General features: G+C 40.0%; 1 protein-coding gene across 1 annotated transcript; it reads right to left on the bottom strand.

Annotated features, from left to right (window-relative positions):
* Positions 1 to 726: 726 nt before the first annotated feature.
* Positions 727 to 18,788, bottom strand: dennd3a (DENN/MADD domain containing 3a). Its single transcript, XM_029514300.1, has 30 exons — positions 18,635 to 18,788; positions 15,817 to 15,918; positions 15,123 to 15,278; positions 14,821 to 14,956; positions 14,263 to 14,378; positions 14,054 to 14,184; positions 13,841 to 13,952; positions 13,598 to 13,717; positions 13,138 to 13,236; positions 12,887 to 13,006; positions 12,171 to 12,286; positions 11,691 to 11,846; positions 11,510 to 11,606; positions 11,327 to 11,430; positions 10,924 to 11,129; positions 10,692 to 10,851; positions 10,245 to 10,401; positions 9,859 to 10,081; positions 8,544 to 8,623; positions 8,085 to 8,264; positions 7,713 to 7,883; positions 6,731 to 6,860; positions 6,268 to 6,375; positions 4,285 to 4,382; positions 2,380 to 2,534; positions 2,157 to 2,223; positions 1,995 to 2,067; positions 1,798 to 1,913; positions 1,563 to 1,700; positions 727 to 1,451 (listed from the first exon to the last, which is right to left on the bottom strand). Exons 2-30 carry the CDS (start codon positions 15,910 to 15,912, stop codon positions 1,257 to 1,259), a joined length of 3,816 nt encoding a protein of 1,271 aa, XP_029370160.1. The 5' UTR covers positions 15,913 to 15,918; positions 18,635 to 18,788; the 3' UTR covers positions 727 to 1,256.
* Positions 18,789 to 18,794: the final 6 nt, after the last annotated feature.

Here is an 18,794-nt window from a genome sequence, read left to right on the forward strand (position 1 = left end):
AACCTAGTGGAGAAAAATGTATTTTCCTGTGAGTTGTTCTCCTGATGACTGTTCTGTGACCTCCAGTTTTAAAACTCCTGGCAGAAAGATTTTGGTTGAAAATCAACACAAACTGAAGACTTCCTTTAAAATGTGTTCACTGTTGGTTAAACCAATACATATAACAGTCTTAGAGACTATACATTGAGAGGTTTTCTATAAAATCTTATTAAAAAACATAAATACAATGGTCAAGCTGCTGCATTGGTTACAAAGAAAATATGTATCATACTGACATTCACAGTTGTGTACATTGTATTAACGCATTTATAAAATATGAGTTGAACCTTTGTTTGAACATCAGGTAGCAATATCTCATAAATGTAGGTATGATGTTGACATTGTTATACATAAAAAAAAAGTTGAGTTTCTCCACATGTGAAGAATGAATAAAATCAGTCTATATGGTTTAACTTTGTACAAATAACACTATTGTAAAAATATCCCACAAAATGCTTAGAAAACAAAGACTATAAATACATTTAGAACATATTTGGAGTATTTTATGGCTTTATATTTTTCCTTTAAATTATAAATGCTTATAATAGCTTGTGTTTGTTGTAGCCAGTGACTTGGTTAACTTTCTTAACATTGACGAAGTTTGTGTATCACGACAAAAATCGCTTGGTAAAACCAACTGGTCAATAACAGATAAAGCTGTGGTTAACCCCACCCCCTGCCCAAAAAAAAAAAACCTCCCTGTGCATCACACGTAGCCACACAGAGGAATGTCAGAAATTTGAATCTTAACTTCTTACGTCTCTCATCTGCTCATTTCCCATCACTCTCTGCTGCATGTGTTCATCAAAGCATCAAACTTCCATCAAAACAAACTCCCATAACAGTTATGTTTTTAAGGGCGTTTGAACTGTTTCACAGATGAAGGTGAAGCTCAGTCACATGACATTCAACACTTGATGTTGGACACTCGATGGGAAAGGCATAGCTTTGCTATAAATATTAAAATGTTTACTTGGAAACATTGAATTAAAAATTATCCAGCAGAACTTGCACCCACTTTTCTCTTTTTAGTCTTCCTTTGGTCTTTATATTCTGGAAAATAACACGTCAGTACTGATAATTTCAAACTGCAAATCATAATTTCATAGTATAGGAGCAGTTAGAGAAACCTTTCCTTTCACATCACCGACATGTGAGTCCTTCATATATCTGAGTTTGTGCATTTGATTCTCTAACCTTCACTCAAGTAAAGCCATCTACTCCACCTTCCAGATGGCAATCTTTCCATCATGTTTCCCTGCTCCGCTGAGGACGTAGCGATCCTCAGCGGAGCACAGTGCCATCACCTTGTCATTGTGGCCGTGAAGCTCCTTCAGGACGAGGTGCCGTTCTGTGTCCAGGACGTAAATCTTGCCTTTACTAGAGCTGCGGCCCACACCGCCAACCCACACCTGAATAAAGAGGTGGAAAAAATCTGGATTAAAAACTTTAATGTTATTCTATTATATTTATTCAAATAGATTTGTGTCCTCTGTGTTTGAGCATCCGGAGCGTATAATAACCTGATTTTTAACTTTAATCATGCAGTAACATCCAATGCAGTCCTGCAGCGCCACACGGTCAAACGGTTTGTTTGGGTCCTTAATATGCCAAATACACACTTCTCCTGAGTCTGCACACACACTCCAGAGCTCCTCCCTCTGAGAGACACAACCAAAAACACTCATATCAGTAACGTGCTGAAGTCTAAAAAAATGCACTGTTACAAAAGCATAAAGGTGGAGTTGTGTGTGGTACCTCAGGTAACAGCAGTATAGAGCTGAATGTAACTATGGAGCCTCTTTGCTCTGGTAGATTCAGACGGTGTTTCATTGACCCGTTTCTCCAAACCTCCATTATACTGTCCCTGGAGCCTGCAGAGACAGAATTTTATGGTTGCTAATCTAAATCCTAAATCTCCCATTTTAACATTTGCACAGATGTGTGACACTTACAGCACCACAACGTGCTGTTCCAGCTGTTGACAGACTGCAGACAATCGCAGGCAAGGCGAAACTGCTTCTTCGCCTGATTGGTTCAGAACAGAAATCAGTATTAATGACAAATAAGTCGGACATTTTTGATACACCTTCCCAAGTTGTTGGCTTGAAACTGACCTGTAATGATGATATGTCCCACACCATCACGCTTCCCTCCACGCTGCAGGAGTACGCCACCTTTTGGCTGAAGAACAAATTAAACTTTAAGGCTTGTCCTGTCCTTTCCAGAATGAATGATGAGCCAAATTTAAAATCAGGCAAATGATCTACACCCAACATGGAGTTCATTTTCATAACAGTTTTTTATGTGATTCTTGACACGTGTGTGTGTGTGCGTTACCTGTATTTGTCTGTGTCAAGTGCCAGACCTGTGACCTCAGCCCTGTGTTCAGTCAGCTGTCGGTTACACACCATGGACAACATGCTGATGATGTAGATGACTGAATCCTCAGAGCCCATCCAGACCTGGTCCTTGTCAACCTTCAACATGCAGTTCTGAAACAAGAGATACACCGAACTGATCAAGGCCAATTTCTGGGTGGAAAATAGGAAAAATGGGGTTAATTTGTAGCTGAGAAAATAATATGTAGGGAGGCTGTATAGGTGCTTGTGTGCACTATTTGCTTTCGCCGCTTGCACACACTAAGTTTCTTCCATTTATTTGACAGTGATTTGTTTTTGTTGTTTTGTTGTTTGTTTGTTTTTTTTTGGGGGGGGGGCGGGGGGGTGTCACCTGGAGCTTCAGCCAAATGTGATGAACATCTTAGAAAATATTTCAGCACAGGGTGCTCATTGTGTAATACCCAACTTCTCCACTAAGTGGTAATGCTGCTCTACTGCACTGCAATACATCCTGTAAACACAACCCTAAATATTATTAATAGGAAGTGCAACAATTTCTGTAACAAGTAAAGAAATAAGAAAAGTAAAGAAATTTGGGCACAACTGTCAGAAAAACAGGACATTTTTAAGTAGCTTGTTCCAAACTTTTTTGCCTAACAAGTTTCTACTTTAATCTGAGTCTTAGATACAGACTATCTTTCTCTCACACATATAGATTAATTTATTTCATGTGACTGTGACCTGCATGCCTGATATTTCACACTCACACACTTTATATTTTAAATTCAACATTTTCACAGAGAATGTCAGGCACTTGGGAGGGAATAAAAAGGAATTCAAAACAGACAGTATACTCCGCAAAACATGTGCCTGCAGGTCCTGCAGTAATACGGGCACAGTTTGAAAGCAACAGGGGCAAAAATGAAATGTGTGTCTGATGTCAGTGGAATGCATGTGCTGTTTATCTGCTGAGCCTAAAAAAGATAAACATCTGGCAACTTGTTTTCAGTTAACATGAAAAGATGACATTGTCCATAAGAGTTCCCAGCTCCCGTTTCTTCTTCTGCTGCCATACTGCGAGCTAAATATGATTCAGTGTAACGAATAAGCGAACATGTCCGATGCATCCACATCCAAGAAATTTTACCTGAGAAACTTGGTTTACTTTTGTTACAACACTGGTCAATTCTAAGAGAAACTGAGAGACATTTTAATTTTGTTTAATTGACGTTTTGTTGAAGGTTTGTATAAAACCTTTAAAAATCTTTATGGCCACTGGTGAAACAAAATTTTGCCTTCAGGAAACCCCCCTACTATGCCCATAGTAGGGGGGTTTCAACTATCTACAGTCCATGGAAATTAGATGACTCAGACTCTTCAACAATTGACGGTGAAAAACAACAACAATGTTTTTCTCTCAGCTCCTAAATGCTCAACTATATTGCCGGCCTTTTAGCGTTAAGTGGGGGGGATTTTTAAATCTAAAAACAAGTGCCGCCTGCATCCAAGAATGGTGTTAAATGTTTATTCCAATTCTTCCCTTTAGTTTTTAATTTTAGTCTCAATCCCTATTCTCAATCCCTATTCAGTGTCGTCACCCTACAATTATTGTGTCCACTCTTGGGGTTTTGTTGTTGTTGGTGTTTTGTTTTTTTTTGTTTTTTTTTCAGAAATCATTAATCATTAATGAAGTAAACAACAATAAAATCATATGAAGTATTTACTGCCAAATTCTTTTCCTCTGTGCTATGGACACATTTCTGAAATTTCATTAAACACACCACCTAGACAATCCTCCATATCTCCCACCTGCTGTGTCTTTTGCCTCGCTGTGTTCATGCCAACTTCCACAGTGTGTTGGTTTTTGAGTCATTGTATGCCTGTATGCAGTCTGTTCTCTTACTAGTCTTGCATTCCCAACTTGACAGGTGTGAGTCAGGGACCAACTGGAAGCATCGAACACCATCACCTTCCCGCCACTCACAGATACCCACAGCTGACCTGAATTACACACACACACACACACACACACACACACACATACACACACTATAGTTATCAGTTATTTCTCAATACCTTATCACAGACTTGCTCCTACAGCAAACATTGTTTACTCTGTCAGACAGCAAAGGAGAGCTGTGAATATTAATGCTGACTGAAACTTTGCCACTAAATCAGTGAATATGCAGTTTTATATATATATATATTTATATATACACTTAAATGCTTTTGTAAAAGCCTTCATCATAATGACATATGTTGGCATTGAGGAAAAAAAGTTTTAGTTTTAGAGTTTTAATATGAATTATCAGAATCTACTCAAGAATTTTTCCAGAGTCATGATTCAGCTGTTTGAATGGAAACACTGCATGTTCAAAACTATTACTCAGCAGTCTGACCCCACCCAGGCTTCACCTAACGGTCGGATTTCCTCCAACGTATTCAAAGCTATTTAAAAGCACCACTAGCAGACACAAAGGAAGTAACATCCTGTATTTGATAGGAGGAGTAACAGAGAGGGCCGATGGGATATGTGAGAAAAAGTTTGGCCTTGATATAGAAAGTGAAATAAATAGAAAGGGAGAAGCAAATAAAAAGAAGAAAGAGAGAAGGGGGAGCAAAGGAGGAGTGAGTTGGCCACGTTCCAGTAATTCAATTCAGTGACCTATATTCACACTAGTGAGAGAGTCAGGGAGAAGGGGAGAGGCCTGAATTGCCAGATTTGTTCTTTTCCCAAACAGACATCCCAAAGAGTTGACTAATATAGAAGAACTGTGTCTGTGCATGTATGGACCGCTGGCTATGACTGAGAATGAGTGTATTAGAGCTATGGTGTCAATTTGCCACCAGCCAGGCATCTAAGTGCCCCCAGATGGTCTGTCTACTGAAGGACTTGGCTTTGTAGTAGAATTTAAGCTGTTTCTCATCTGTCTTCCTGCTGCAAAATGTGACCGAGTGCCTGTTGACCCACTTCACTGCCCATAACAAAAGTCAGAGGACTGGATAGAGAGATTGGGGTTTCCAGAAAGATGGCAGATTAAAGAGGAAAACCTACATAAATTGATGTAAAGCACAGGCACTATGGGGTTAAACCGCTGGCACAGAGCCTGCAAATTTCTGAAGCTCTGCCAGAGAAATATAACTTCACTCATTTGGTGTTTTAAAGAGAGTGAGTCAGAGCTTCCAACAGAGCTATTGTGAAAGCTAAAGCATATGATTCACATAATTTACATATACAGAATTCAGCATAGTTTTCTGTGGACCTCTTGTCAGATATGGATGGTTTGCATGGTCGGACTCTACTTACATATTTCAGGGTTTTCCCTAAATTTTCAGCAGTCTCTATAGTAAATACTGTATAACGGTTAAAAAAAAAAAAAGAATTTTGTTTTTCCGAGCCATTTTTTTACAATTTAATTTAACTGGGTTTGAACTTTCAGGCGCCATCACGGGATTGTGAAGGTCTCATACACCTAATAGAGATCAGTACAAAACTGGGCATGTCTCCGCTGGATAGTCCATGAAGACCTGTCTTCTACCCAGAGAGGAACAGCATAACATGATGCTGACATGTTAACTGACATCTCACATCGAACGTAACTACCTCACTTATTCCACACTTTCAAATCATGAATTCCCAGTGGACTTCCATATTCAAGAAATAAGTGCTATCCAGGCTCATGACATTGATGTCTTTTTATGTTTAGATCGAAAACACAGAGCTACTGAGGGAGAATCGATGACAAAGCAAATGCATAATGTGTTTGTTGATCAATCGCTGACTGTCTGATGGTGCCACGTTTTATACTCTGGATTGTGAAACACAGAGACATTGGTAGGTTTGAGGACATCTTTAGGAGCAATATGTGTGTGCATGTGTCTGCACCTGGTGTGTATAGCAGTACATCCACAGGCTGAGGGGCAGCGAGTTCCAGAGAAGGGTTAATTTTGTGCTTCAGCGTCTCTGCAGTTGTTCTAGGAACCATCATTGGGACTAGAGGAAGAAAAAAGATAAGTCACTGTCCTTTGGCAGGTGGTGAATAGACAAACACTAAAAACAAAACCCTGAAACACCAATAAAATCCTCACGCTCTCTAATGAGTCATTAAAACTAAAACCAAAAACCAAAGTTTCCAAATGATCCCAAACGAAACTTCCAAGCTTTTAATATATGCAAATAGCACCACATATAGTGAGTCAGCAACCATGTCCACAGCTGAAGGGAATTAGCTTTTACTGAGAACACTGCAACGCTAGCAACCAAAGCAAATTGGATGGTGGCAGTAAAGATATAATTAAGGCAAACTATAAAAACAACAATAATCATAATGCCAAACATCTTCTGCTACCTTCCAACTTGATGCGATCAAAGTGAGCCAGTTTAGAAGCTGCATAGATGGCTTTACTGCTCTGAAGGCTGCCCACTACTGCATCCATTAACAAGGCGTTGGTCAGAGCCTGCTGCATGTACTGCGGGTCCTGAAGAGAAATGTGCATTTAGAGTTAAAACACATTTGACATGTAGTGCTTCACAAAAAGTCAAAAAAGGGGGCTCGAGAGAAAAAAAGTTTTTCATTCTGGAATGAAAACATATCTGTCCATGAACTGGAAAACTCACAAGACAATGGAACAATATTTATTATTTTCCCAAAGAAGCTAATTCCTTCTTTTATGCGACCAACGGTAAAAGAAGCCACACCATTATTTTTGGTTTATTATATGACAAAGCATAACATTTTTTAGAAACTGAAACAATCAAGTTTGCATATTTTTCCAACTACAATGTAAAAATAGGAATGCAGAAGAGCATTTTAGAAGCCAGATTCTACTGCAGATTTTGGCCTTAAAATACATGACACATGTTAAAGGACCATTCATGCTGCCAAAGTGGAAGAAAACTGTAAAATATGCAGCTTTAATATTCTGGGTGACAATACTGACTGAAAATTAGGGGAATTAAGAGACTGTGACATGCAAATGACAGAAATTGAGAGTGTATGAGCGTGAGGGACAGGACAATGTTTCACAAGGGCGCAACTGTTGCATCATCTGGTTTCACAAAGGAAATGTTTGAAACCAATGTGTGTATTTATATACGTATGATGGGATTTTAAGGTCAGTAAAGTTTATGTCACAGCTTCAAACACAAACTCACTGAGCAACTGATGGCCAGATAAAAGCTTAGGATGAGTAATAAGCATGCATAATTACTTGCCACACTATATTCCTTAGCATTGATCCCTCTTTTCTTCATTTTGATTCTCCCCCATTTTTACACCCTCCTGTTTGGCATACCAACAGTTGCACACAACTTTAAAGTTAGAGACTTACCTTGTGTTGGTCAGCCAGGTTGCGTCCAGCCCACATCTCTTTGACCATGAGGTTCCAGAGCTCTGTCTCTGTTTTCAGATTGGCCTCAAACACCTCCTTCCTGCCCCGAACACGCAGCTTCAAGCTCGGGATTCGCAGGAGCAAGATGGGAGCTGAGGACACCTTCACTTCCTAAAGAGACGGAGATAAGATAAGACCTAAATTACTATTACTGGCTAAACATACTGTACTTAGACTGATCCTGGACCTGCTTCACTATACAGTATATTACTTAAGATTTTACAAATCCAAATGAAAGCACTTGCAAAAAATTTGTATATAATTTATACCCAGAGAGCCACGCTGACCACCTAATATTCTGGTACGTCTCACCTCTAAGTCTCTGTACTGTGCCACCTCCACATATCCCGGTCGTCCCTCAGTCAACAGGAAGAGGCGTCGTTGAGTCATGGCGATCTTCCCCACCCCGCGGCTCGTCTTGACTGAGGAGGATAGCTTGAAGACGCACTCACTGGGTTCAATATGCTCCAACACAGACGCAGGCAGGCACACCTGTAAAATAAAATAAAAACGCTTTTGCAAATTCATCTTCTGCACTTGTGCTGAACCCCATACCACTCAGAGCTAACTTACATGAATTAGGGTTTCCAATTCAGCTAAATACCAGCTGTGTTACATACATGTACATGATAAAAAAGAATACAATATATATATATATATATATATATATATATAGATATATATATATATATCATATTCTAATATATTAAATATAATAATCATATTCTTTTTTATCATTTACTTTATATTTTAGAATCAAATCATACAGACCTCCTGTGCTTCAGCCTCAGTCTCCTTCCAGATGGTGTAAAACACCCTGAACAAGTCTGGACCAATCTGCTTCTGATGACCTGGAATCAAACGCAACACTTTGGCCATTTGGGGAATTTTTGGATATCCAGTATCCCTCTGTGTCAGACTTAATTTTATTTCTTGATTTCTTCATTTACCAAGAAATGGTTGACTAAGCAGCCTTTATGGGAGTGCACTGCTTCACACACACACACACACACAAACAGTTCAGTCTGTTAGTAAGCCTGCACAGAGAATGGTTGGGGGTTGACATCCTTACTGTATTACAACAATGACTGCTTAGAGTGCAAAGTCCATTCACTCCCCCACACTTAGCCAGCATCCAATAGAGATAAAGCCCTCTGTTAGTGGCCCCTGAAAAGCAGCAAAGTCACTAAGAGGAAAGGTCTTTTCTCTCTTATAATAATCTAAAAAATAACAACAAAAAAGGCCAGTAATAACAATCTTCATCATAGTGAAAAAATGTGTAAAGATACATCGTAGTTGTAAGGAAATATGGACTGTCCAATTCGTGCCGTTGTGAATGACCTATCAATGAGTTTCAGCCAACATCCTGTTTCAACAGGAAATAATATTGAAGATAATTTACACAATGAAAGGGAACTCGAAATGCTGTTTCAATCTGCCTTTAAGTAAACACAGAAACAAGAGGATGGCAGCAAATTGTCAGTTCACCTCAGCCTTTTCATATCCAAACTCAGCGGAATGAAGATGCTAGATTTCTCTCGATTCTGCTGCTGCATTTCTCTCCCTTTCTCCAGCACACAGGTCAGAAGAAGAAACAAACTCTTACTAATAATGACAAGCAGGATGTGAAAGGTCTTTTCCAATAAGATAATGTGGAGAACAAGATAAGCCCTCACGCCAGCTGTCCGCTCAGCTTTCCAACACAAACTTTTAGCTAAAACTTCTCTTCTACCGGCTCCCTTCCTCTGTCAAATTCTTATCTTAATTTAATTTCATTAAAAGCATTTAATAAAAGATGAATTAATGGCATATTTCCTTGATTCCTTGAAACGCAATCAATTTCAGTTCAGAGGAATGTGAACAACACTTCGCATGCATCACAAACTCTTTCTTAAAGAAGCAGTGAGGTAATGATTAACTAAGGAAATAAATGTTTGCCTGGAAATGGTAAGAAGGAGGGGTACAGCCGAACACTAAAATCACTGTGAAAGTTTGGGACAAAAGTTCCACTAGCAAATCTGTTTTCCACTGGGCACATACACACAGACAAACACACAGTCTAAAACCAGCATACTGCGGGACCTACCAACAGTTAGCGCATCAAAGAGTCTGTGTATAGTTCCCTGGTCTTTTACAATCCCCGACTCCTGGACACATTTCACAAACTCTTCCAGCTGCATGTATTTTTTGGGCAGCTGGAAGTGTTTCACGGTACCCTCCTCATGCCCGCTGCCATGGCACTCCCGTTCCCGCTCCTGGTCCCGCTTGACCCGACTGATGAGTCGCTTGAGCTCTGGACGTCTGTCTGCCTGTGGAGAGATTTGAACAATTATTCCCGACATTGGAACCAATAATTATTTATTTTAAAATCTGACCATTTGGTACTGACAGGTCACAATACACTTAGAGCTCAGAGGTTCATTCATTGATATGTAAATTGCTACAATCGGTGTCATGATGTCACGAACTGACCTGCAACCGTTCAGCTTCAGGCAGAGAGTTGAGCAGCGACTTAACCATATGAGATGGGAAGATGTTGGAGTCTGTCTTATAAAGACTCTGGAAGTCCTCCAATGCATCCAGACGTCTGTTGGACACAGTGTTCACCAGACCGCGCAGGTAGTGGTACCTGAGGAAAACAGTTAAGGTGGTTGAAAAGGTAAAAAGTTCATTTTAATGTGCAGAGGTGGGGACAGTTTACATCATCTTTGCAGTGCATCAATGATCACCAGAATATGTGGTTATTTTAACTTTTTGAATCACGGCTTGGTGCTTCAAAATTATTCTAGTCATAAATCAAGATGGTGTGAAAAAGGTTTATTACTCAAAGAATATAACCTTCTAGATTCCCTTTAGAAAACAATAACACATGACAGAAAAGCTTTGTTAGTTTAGATGTCTTTAACCTTGCTTCAGTACCTGGCCAGCAGAGCCGACTCTTCAGGTGGTGTGGCATTAATAGCCTTCCCCAGTGAAGTCACCATGTCAGAATAATAGTTCTGTATGTAGTGAAAGGCCAAAGGAGGGGGGAACTCCGGGAGACGGAAAACTTTTGTTGGTTTGTGAGGAGACTTCAACCCTGGAATGAGACAAATTCAATTGAAGTTAATTGACTCTCTAACCATCCCCCTTTTCCTCCACTGGTACTGACCAACATCAGGAGTCATCTTTCTGAGAGAGGAGGGCCTGCTGCAGCTGATGGCTGTCAGGGTGTCATTGGCAGGTTGATCCAGGTTAGGCAGGCTGGCTCCCAGCCTCTTGCTCAGTCTGTTGGCTGGGCTGGTGTAGCTGCTATAGCCAGTTCTGGACAGTTCAGACATGGGAGGACGCCGAGGAGACTCTGTCATCGCGCGATTCCTGCTGAAAAATGATAGATTCAATGGTCCTGACAACGTGGGGGGGTTACATCAGGTTTGAGCGTATGTGGGAATTAATTAACATAAATGTAAAAAAAAAAAAAGAAGTTTTGAATGAATAAACAGCTAATATTCTATGCTCCTCTGTGTTGCTTCGTTACCTCAGTCTCTGGTTGTGATGTAATACCAGCCCCATACCTGTGTGCATTGTTGCGTGTGTTCTGCTCCATGTGACTGAAGGTGTCGCGTTTCCTGTTTAGCCTGTCTCGCAGGAATGTGTGGAAGATATGAGTTTCTAATACCTGAGGAAAAATATGCAGCACAGATTGTCAGTGTTTAGTGGTTTGTTTGTCTCTTGTTAATGTAAATGCGTATTTATACCTTTTTATAAAAGGCCTGGTCAGCTGGTTCCCGGGTCCTCAGAAACTCCTCACTGTTGAAAACTCTGTGCTCATGGTTTAGAAAGTCCTGGACTCCTCTAAGAGAGGAACAAGGACAGACAGGGGTAACTTCAGACTGACTCAGTTTACCTGATGACCAGAGCATACTGACAGAGCCCTACCTGAAAATGTTGACCACTAGCTCCAGGGCAATGTTTTGTATCTGTGTGTTGAGTCTTTTCTGCCAGTCTCTGCGTTGACACCGCAGAGCACTGGCATCAGTGCCCGCACCAAGGTGGCAAAGCTCCAGGTCGTAATGAAGCTGGAGACACTCTGCCCTGTAAACACACCCAACAAGTATGTTAGCATAATATCGTGCGGTGTGCTCCTCAACAGCATTTGAGTTCCCCTCATAACTGTCTTTAGCAGGCAATAAGAACAGGAAGTTTAATTTTAGCTCCATATTTGTTCTAGCTGAGAGTCCTCTGTCAGCTCTAGTGTCACAGTGATGTTTCAAATATTCCCACGAATAAAAGAAAACAAAAAAGAAATGATGCAACAACAGAAACAATTTCAATCCAACATGAAAGATGGACATGCAGGAACACAAAATTATACAAGCATGGACAGACTGTGCGTGTGCATGTGCGGCCATGTGCCACCTTGAGATAAAGCTCTCAGCTGCTGCCAGTGGGATAGCGGGTAAGTCAATGGTTTCAGACCATGACGACTGAATGATGCCATCGTCAATGTTCACTAGGATTAGGTCCTCTGTCTCCTGTACACAAGTAGAAACACACACACATTACTGCCAAAACAATGAGTGTAGTTCATTTCTACAGCCTTACAGAGCCCTGCTCTGTTAGACAAGCAGCTACTGTTAAATACATGAAAAGAGTTTCTGTAAAACTGTGAATAAAGACGAGCGCAGTGGAGAATAAACCCTTATTGTTAAATAAGTTACATAAGCTCAATCAAACCTTTAAAAACAAACAAAAAAAACAACGCTCACTTGAGTGGAATATACTACCCATATAAACAACTGTAGTTTGCTTTCTGAAATTGCTAAGACTTTGGGCAGAGGTAGACTAATTCGTTTATTTTGTAATGCTTCAATTCTGACTACAGTTGAAAGCATAAAACACATTTCTGCAAAGAAAAAACACAGGATGAACACGTTATTTTAATATGTCCTCCCTTGTGTGGAGAGGTACAATAGCTTGGATATCTATTTGTTTGCTTCCATCATCTTGAGCATGAAAAGTGCGATGAGCAGGATTAACCAATACAACTTCAGCCAAAACAAGGAAGCTAAGATTGTAATCATTGATCTTAATGAAAAATTAACTTGTGGTGCTTGATACACTGGTATACTTACAGCAGCAACCTCCTCAAAATGGCTGATGTGACAGCCCATCAGGAAGGCAGTGGGAGCCATCAGGAAGTCCAACATTCCTCTTGCCAAGACAGGGACATAGGGCTGCTGCCAGGACAGAGGCTGGAAGAAACGTCAGAACAGGAGACGGATGAAAGATGGATGAAGAAACACTGAAGGGCGTTTTTTAGCTTCTGTTGTAAAAAGGTTGTCAGCGTTTGAAAGACATAGACATAAGTTCCTTTCACACTGACCTGGAGATACAACAGCAGACTTTCTGCAACCAGAGTGAGTCTAGACCAGTCAGAGGAGAAGAAGACTATCCTCTGCTCTTGAAGAAGACAAGACAACACCTGGAGAAAGGAAAACCTGAGTCAACTATGAGTTCCCCCCAACAGGCAGTTGCAGTAATAAGATGGTATGACGTATATAAATACATAATACTGTATACAAACTACTAGAAGAGTCTTTTTCTGACCTATAGCGGGGTTAGGACTTGGGCTACAACTAATGATGATCCATAATCAACTGTTGATTAAATCTCCAGTTAATCAATTAGTCTAGCAAATGTCAGAAAATTGCATCCAAAAAACTAAATTCAGTCTCTTAACATATTAAAAGTATTGAATGACTATCAGTCTAATTTGGTTTAGTCAATGTTTTACCTCAGAATTATTAAATACTTTAATACCAACAGTGTGTGTTTTGAACTACCTGGAGGAGTGTTGTGTGTGCGAAACAGAGGAAAGGTAGATGCAAGTCGATGTCGATAACTGGGCTGTCCTGATCATCCCTTGATGGAAGGACAACCTGAAGAGGACGGAGGCTGAAGGACTGAAGGAAAAAAAACAAAACACACAACAACACAAAAACAAACACACACACTGTAAAAATCAAGCAAACAGGACAGAGAAGACGAGAAGAAGAGCAAGAAAGGCCTGCAGAGTATTATCTGACCACATGCAACTGTCCAGGAGGTGGTAAAGGCACCAGAGACAGCTTCGCTGAAAACTCCTTGATCGTCTCCTCAAAGTCAGCTTGTCTTGCAGGCCGCAACTGGACCAGGAGACTGAGGAATAAATGTTGGAGATAAAAAGAGAGGGCTAAATATGTCTGGATTACTCAACACTTAACAAAGGCCCGTTTGCCCCATAATTTAACAGAAGTTACCATGACAAGCAGTCTCTCAGAGCGTTATAGTAGGGGAACTTGGAGATGACACAAACAGCAAAGGGAATGTAGAGGCGAATCTTTGATGAAGGCCATCTGTGGCCATTGTGGACAACGCCCTCCTGGCAGGACTGAAAGAGCAACAAGAAACAATCCTTTGGTGTTAAAAAACTATCACAATTTATAAGTATGTGTGTGTGTGTGGGTACCTGTACAGCTCTGTAGTACTGCACAACGACTCCATGGGTTCTGTTCCCAAACAAGTCAGTAAAAACCAGGAAATGGTAATTGTCTTCCCTCTGCTCACTGGTTAACTGAAGGCCACCTATGAAAATCAAGAAAACGTGCCACAGAAAAGTGCATAGTCATCAATTTCGTCATTTAAGGTAAACCAGACCAGATTTAACTGATGTAATCATCTGTTGTCAACACAGTATTACTCACAATAGAAATAGAAAAATTGCAACCCCTTAAAGATCTGAGGAATTTCAGCGAGACAATGATCCATGTTTTAATCACAGTGCACCAAATGGATTGTAGGGGGTGGTTAGATCTGAAGCAGTCGAGTCCTGTGAACATATTGCTCTGTGCTGAGGGGAAAAGGACTAGTGTATTTACAGATGAAATATCTATACTATTTTAGAGAGGAGCTCTCTCCATAAAAACCTCCTGACACTGCCGTCTCCACCCATGATCCCACACTTCATCACAACATCCAACGGGGTTATTTGTTTTTGTTTTGATGAGGCAAATGAAGCACACTATACCAGGGAAACAGAGCTGCGGCAACGCAATGAGGTCCAGATCCTTTGGAACACTAATGTCCTCAGTTGCCGATGACACTTCGGCGCGACCAGCTGAATCTTCATTAGATAATGACTCTGCTGCACGATCACGTCTCTTCTGCAAGATAATAAGAGTAATGTATTTTTTTTGAACACGGATCACTGCTAAATGTATCCCAACCTGCATCAATATGCGACATGATTGTATGACCGCTCAGAACAGAAAGAAACTGCATTCCAAAAACTTTCTCACCAAAACAAAAAAAAAAAAAAAAAAAGTATACCTTCTTAATGAAACTTCTCCTCCTCTGGACACGACTGAAAGCTGGACCAATCACCTGGCTGGAGCTGGTCTCTTTGTAGACAAAAGGGGGGGCATGGACTTGCAGTACCTCCGCCTCCAGCAAGGGATATTCATTTAATTTACTCTGCTGATGAAGCTGTGACACAGTATGGAAGTATATTTGTATTGTTTGCTTACTAGTGACTGCATACATTAGTACAGTGCCTACACCACCAAATTTATTCTGCTTCAACCAGCATCATTACAAAATAACCATTTTAACCTTTCTGGCCAGTCACATTTGTAGGCTGAGACTAATCGTTGTTATCTTGCAGCTTATACCGTTAACTATTTCAACAAAGGTGTGACACTGACAGCGTTACTGTGCTCCTGTGGTTCTTTTAGTGGAGATACAAAATGTCTGCTGACCAGTAATCTAATATTAGTGGTCTTAATGTTGTGAGGTAAGTTTTACTTTTGGGAATATGTAAACCCTTTTTTCTTGTGATGGTTTACAGAAAGGCAAGAATAATTTCCCCTTCCTGCATATTATACTTTGTACAGATGAGCTATATTATTTATCAGTATTTCAGACAGCTCACAGTGCTAAAATCTTTTTTTTTTTTTTTTTTACAATCTATGTTGTACAATCTATGAAATACTTGACTTCAGTCTTTTTATAAGGATTTACAGACCTGATATACATCTCGTAGCTTATCAGTGGGGGCCCCAACAACTACACATGCCTCCAGCAGTCCAGATGGCAGCTCTGCCATGATGTCCAAGTGCATGAACTGCTGAACACACAAACACAACATGCAAACATTTACAATAAAATCTCATACGTAAATAGCAATTTATTACTTTCATTTATAGCAGGGGAACTTTCCCTTGTTGCTTTAATTGGTCAATGAAGGAAATGCTACAAATCAATGAACAAGATGGCAATGTTTGTTATGAGGGATTGGTCTACTAATATGGCCAAACTCAAACTCTGTGACTCATCCTGGTTATATTCACAGAGCACTTGCGAAATAAGACAATCTGATGAATAATAACAATGGCAGAAGAGGCTGTGGTGAAGTTTATAAAATGTCATGTTCAAGCAATGATTCATGACAAATTCCCTAAATAGATGCTGACCTCATCTGAGTTCAACCTTCGAGTGACAGCGTAAAAGACAGGGTTAATTCTGAATTTAGCCATCACACCCAGTGCACACCAAAACTTCAACATAGGCTAGTCTCTCTTCCCTCAACTTCCTCCAGATGCAAATCTGCACACATCAGTACACTGTCACACTCCTGTGAGCACACTGAACAAATGTTAGGGTTTGGCCACTGATGCAGTTCATCATTTTGTCAACACTGCCAATATAAAAAAAAAAAAAAAAAAAAAAGTTAATTGAAAGTTATTTGATTTGAATGGTTACCATCTTCAGTTTGACTGACAGACCACTCAGATGAGCTCAACTCCTTCATCTGAAAAAATATCAGGCTGCAAAGCTGCATCTTAACCTACTGGTTATAAATATCAATACTGATTAATCTGCAGATCATTTTCTTGGAGGAAAAAAGTCATAGCTGAAAGTCAATTAAACGTAGGCATTTTTACTTCAATAAACAACTTTACTGTTCAGTTAAATGTTTACTTGACGGTTTGAACTCAACTCATTTTTAAAGAACTTAGGTAAAAATCTTACATTACGGTACAGTAAACTACATTTTTCCCTCAGGTAGATTGGGTCACATTTGCATTTGTACTTTCAAATTTGAACTGAACTAATTTCACTGTATTTTTAAGTAAACTGCAGAAGTGCCTCAGCAACACAGATTCGTCCATAAAACTGTCTTACCTTCCCATCTGTCTATGTGGCTGAGGCAGATCCCATAATAACCATCTGACATGCATTAGCTGCTGCAAACTAAAGCTTGGGAACAGCGCTGTTTGTTCTCACCATTTTCTCAAACATTGTCACATTGTTCGACTCTCCTTCGGTGTTCTATCCGAGCAGTTCCCTGCATTTCCTCTTTTTTTTTTTTCTCTACCTTTCACCAACTTTTTCAACCCATTTGTTCTCTTTTTGTCCCTTTCGTTTCTTTGCCATTTTCTCTTCTTTCTTGGCCTCCAATTCACTAGCTTGCTTTCTTTCTCTCCGTCTTCAAGCCATCCTGGCCTCTGACTAACTTTCATGCTGTTTCAAAGAAGCACATACATGTTTAAGTCATCTATTCCCTGAAAACCCCTAATTTTGTCCAATCTGTCGGAGCAAGGAACTTTTAAGACTGCTCATAAAGTAAAAAAAAAGTCCAAGAATATGGCAATATTCAGAGCTTTCTTACTGACAAAGTGGCAGGAACAGTCTCTTGCAGACCGACACACTGAAATGCATAATGAAATGAAGATGACCAGAAAGTCAGGCTGAGAAAACAGAGAGAATGTTGCATCCAGTTTTGTCTCTCAGAATACAATCTAAACTTAATTTCATACCATTTTGAAAGGTTTTTGAAAAGAAGGAGAGAAGAAAAACAGCACAGAGTGGAACAACTCCACCATCACTACACCTAATAATACTACAGTTAAGATTAGAGCAGGCAGAGTGGCTCTGAGGAGGCAACCCCATCCTGTGAAATGCATACATTCAGAGGCTTTGCCAAACTTTAACAAACAAGTTTGGCTTCATATCTAAGTGAGGAAACTGCTTTGATAAGATTGAAAACAGTGTGACACAGCAGGCTTTATAAAGTGACTACTTCAAAAGAAGTGAGAAGACAAAGAAGGTTGTTTGCATAAAAAGAAGTGATGAGGAGAAATAACACCTGGGCAGAATAAAATAATAAAAAAGTAAAATTGGGAACTTCTAAATTGTGAAAGAGTCATTTTGAAACTACTTCACATTTCAGAATCTGATGGATTTAACAGTTGTATATTGGCATGTTGTTGTTCAAGGGTTAGGGTGTTCAAACAGTCTGGTTTGGTGGATTTTGCAAACATGCAGCACTGAAAAATCAGGTGACTGTTCGATGAAAAAGTGACAAACACTCTCTGTAAAGGCAGTGAAATCCCAAGCTCAAAAGTAGTGTGGTGTTCTAGGACACAGGAAGAGGCCAAACTCATAAAAAGGTGCATTGCTCCCAATTAACAAGCCCGAGCAACGTTTACTAAGCCCATTCATTAGTGACCTCAAGCAGCTGGAAAAACACAGGAAAACATGCAGTGGGAACGAGTAAGTATCGAAACTCAGATTTCTTTTTTTCCCCTCAATTTCTCAAACTCATAATGCTTCTCGATTCAAACTGAGTGGTCAGTAGAAAACTGAGTCAGCATCGAGCCGTTCCGCTTTCCCCTCCAGTTATCGTAAAAGAAGACGTGGAGTCAGCAGAGAAAACAACAGAAAATGGTTGAATATTTCACATTCGCTATAATTAAACTTAAACTTCTCGAGAAGACACCCAACAGACTCGTGAAAATCAGCCAGCAGCAAAGTAAAAAAAAAAAAGTGAAAAACCTCACCTGAACTTAGACCTTTTCCATTTGACCGTAGACTTAGACTGTCAGCTCTGATATGATAAATAAAACTGGTGACTTTTATAAACAGTAAGATGCCAAACGAACAGCAGCAGTATTTACAAAGTGCTGTGATTCAGACACACACACACGCACAGTTGATCGC

The sequence above is a fragment of the Echeneis naucrates genome, chromosome 11, assembly GCF_900963305.1.
Source record: "Echeneis naucrates chromosome 11, fEcheNa1.1, whole genome shotgun sequence".
NCBI lineage: Eukaryota > Metazoa > Chordata > Actinopteri > Carangiformes > Echeneidae > Echeneis > Echeneis naucrates.

Bases quoted from the DNA above. Each gene is read 5' to 3' on its own strand.
- dennd3a (XM_029514300.1), bottom strand. From the start codon at position 15,912: ATGCACTTGGACATCATGGCAGAGCTGCCATCTGGACTGCTGGAGGCA. The intron at 10,402-10,691 runs GTACTGAAGCAA...TGTTTTCCTCAG, and splicing joins GAGTCGGCTCTGCTGGCCAG to GTACCACTACCTGCGCGGTC. The intron at 8,624-9,858 runs GTAGGTCCCGCA...GTTTGATTCCAG, and splicing joins CTTTGATGCGCTAACTGTTG to GTCATCAGAAGCAGATTGGT.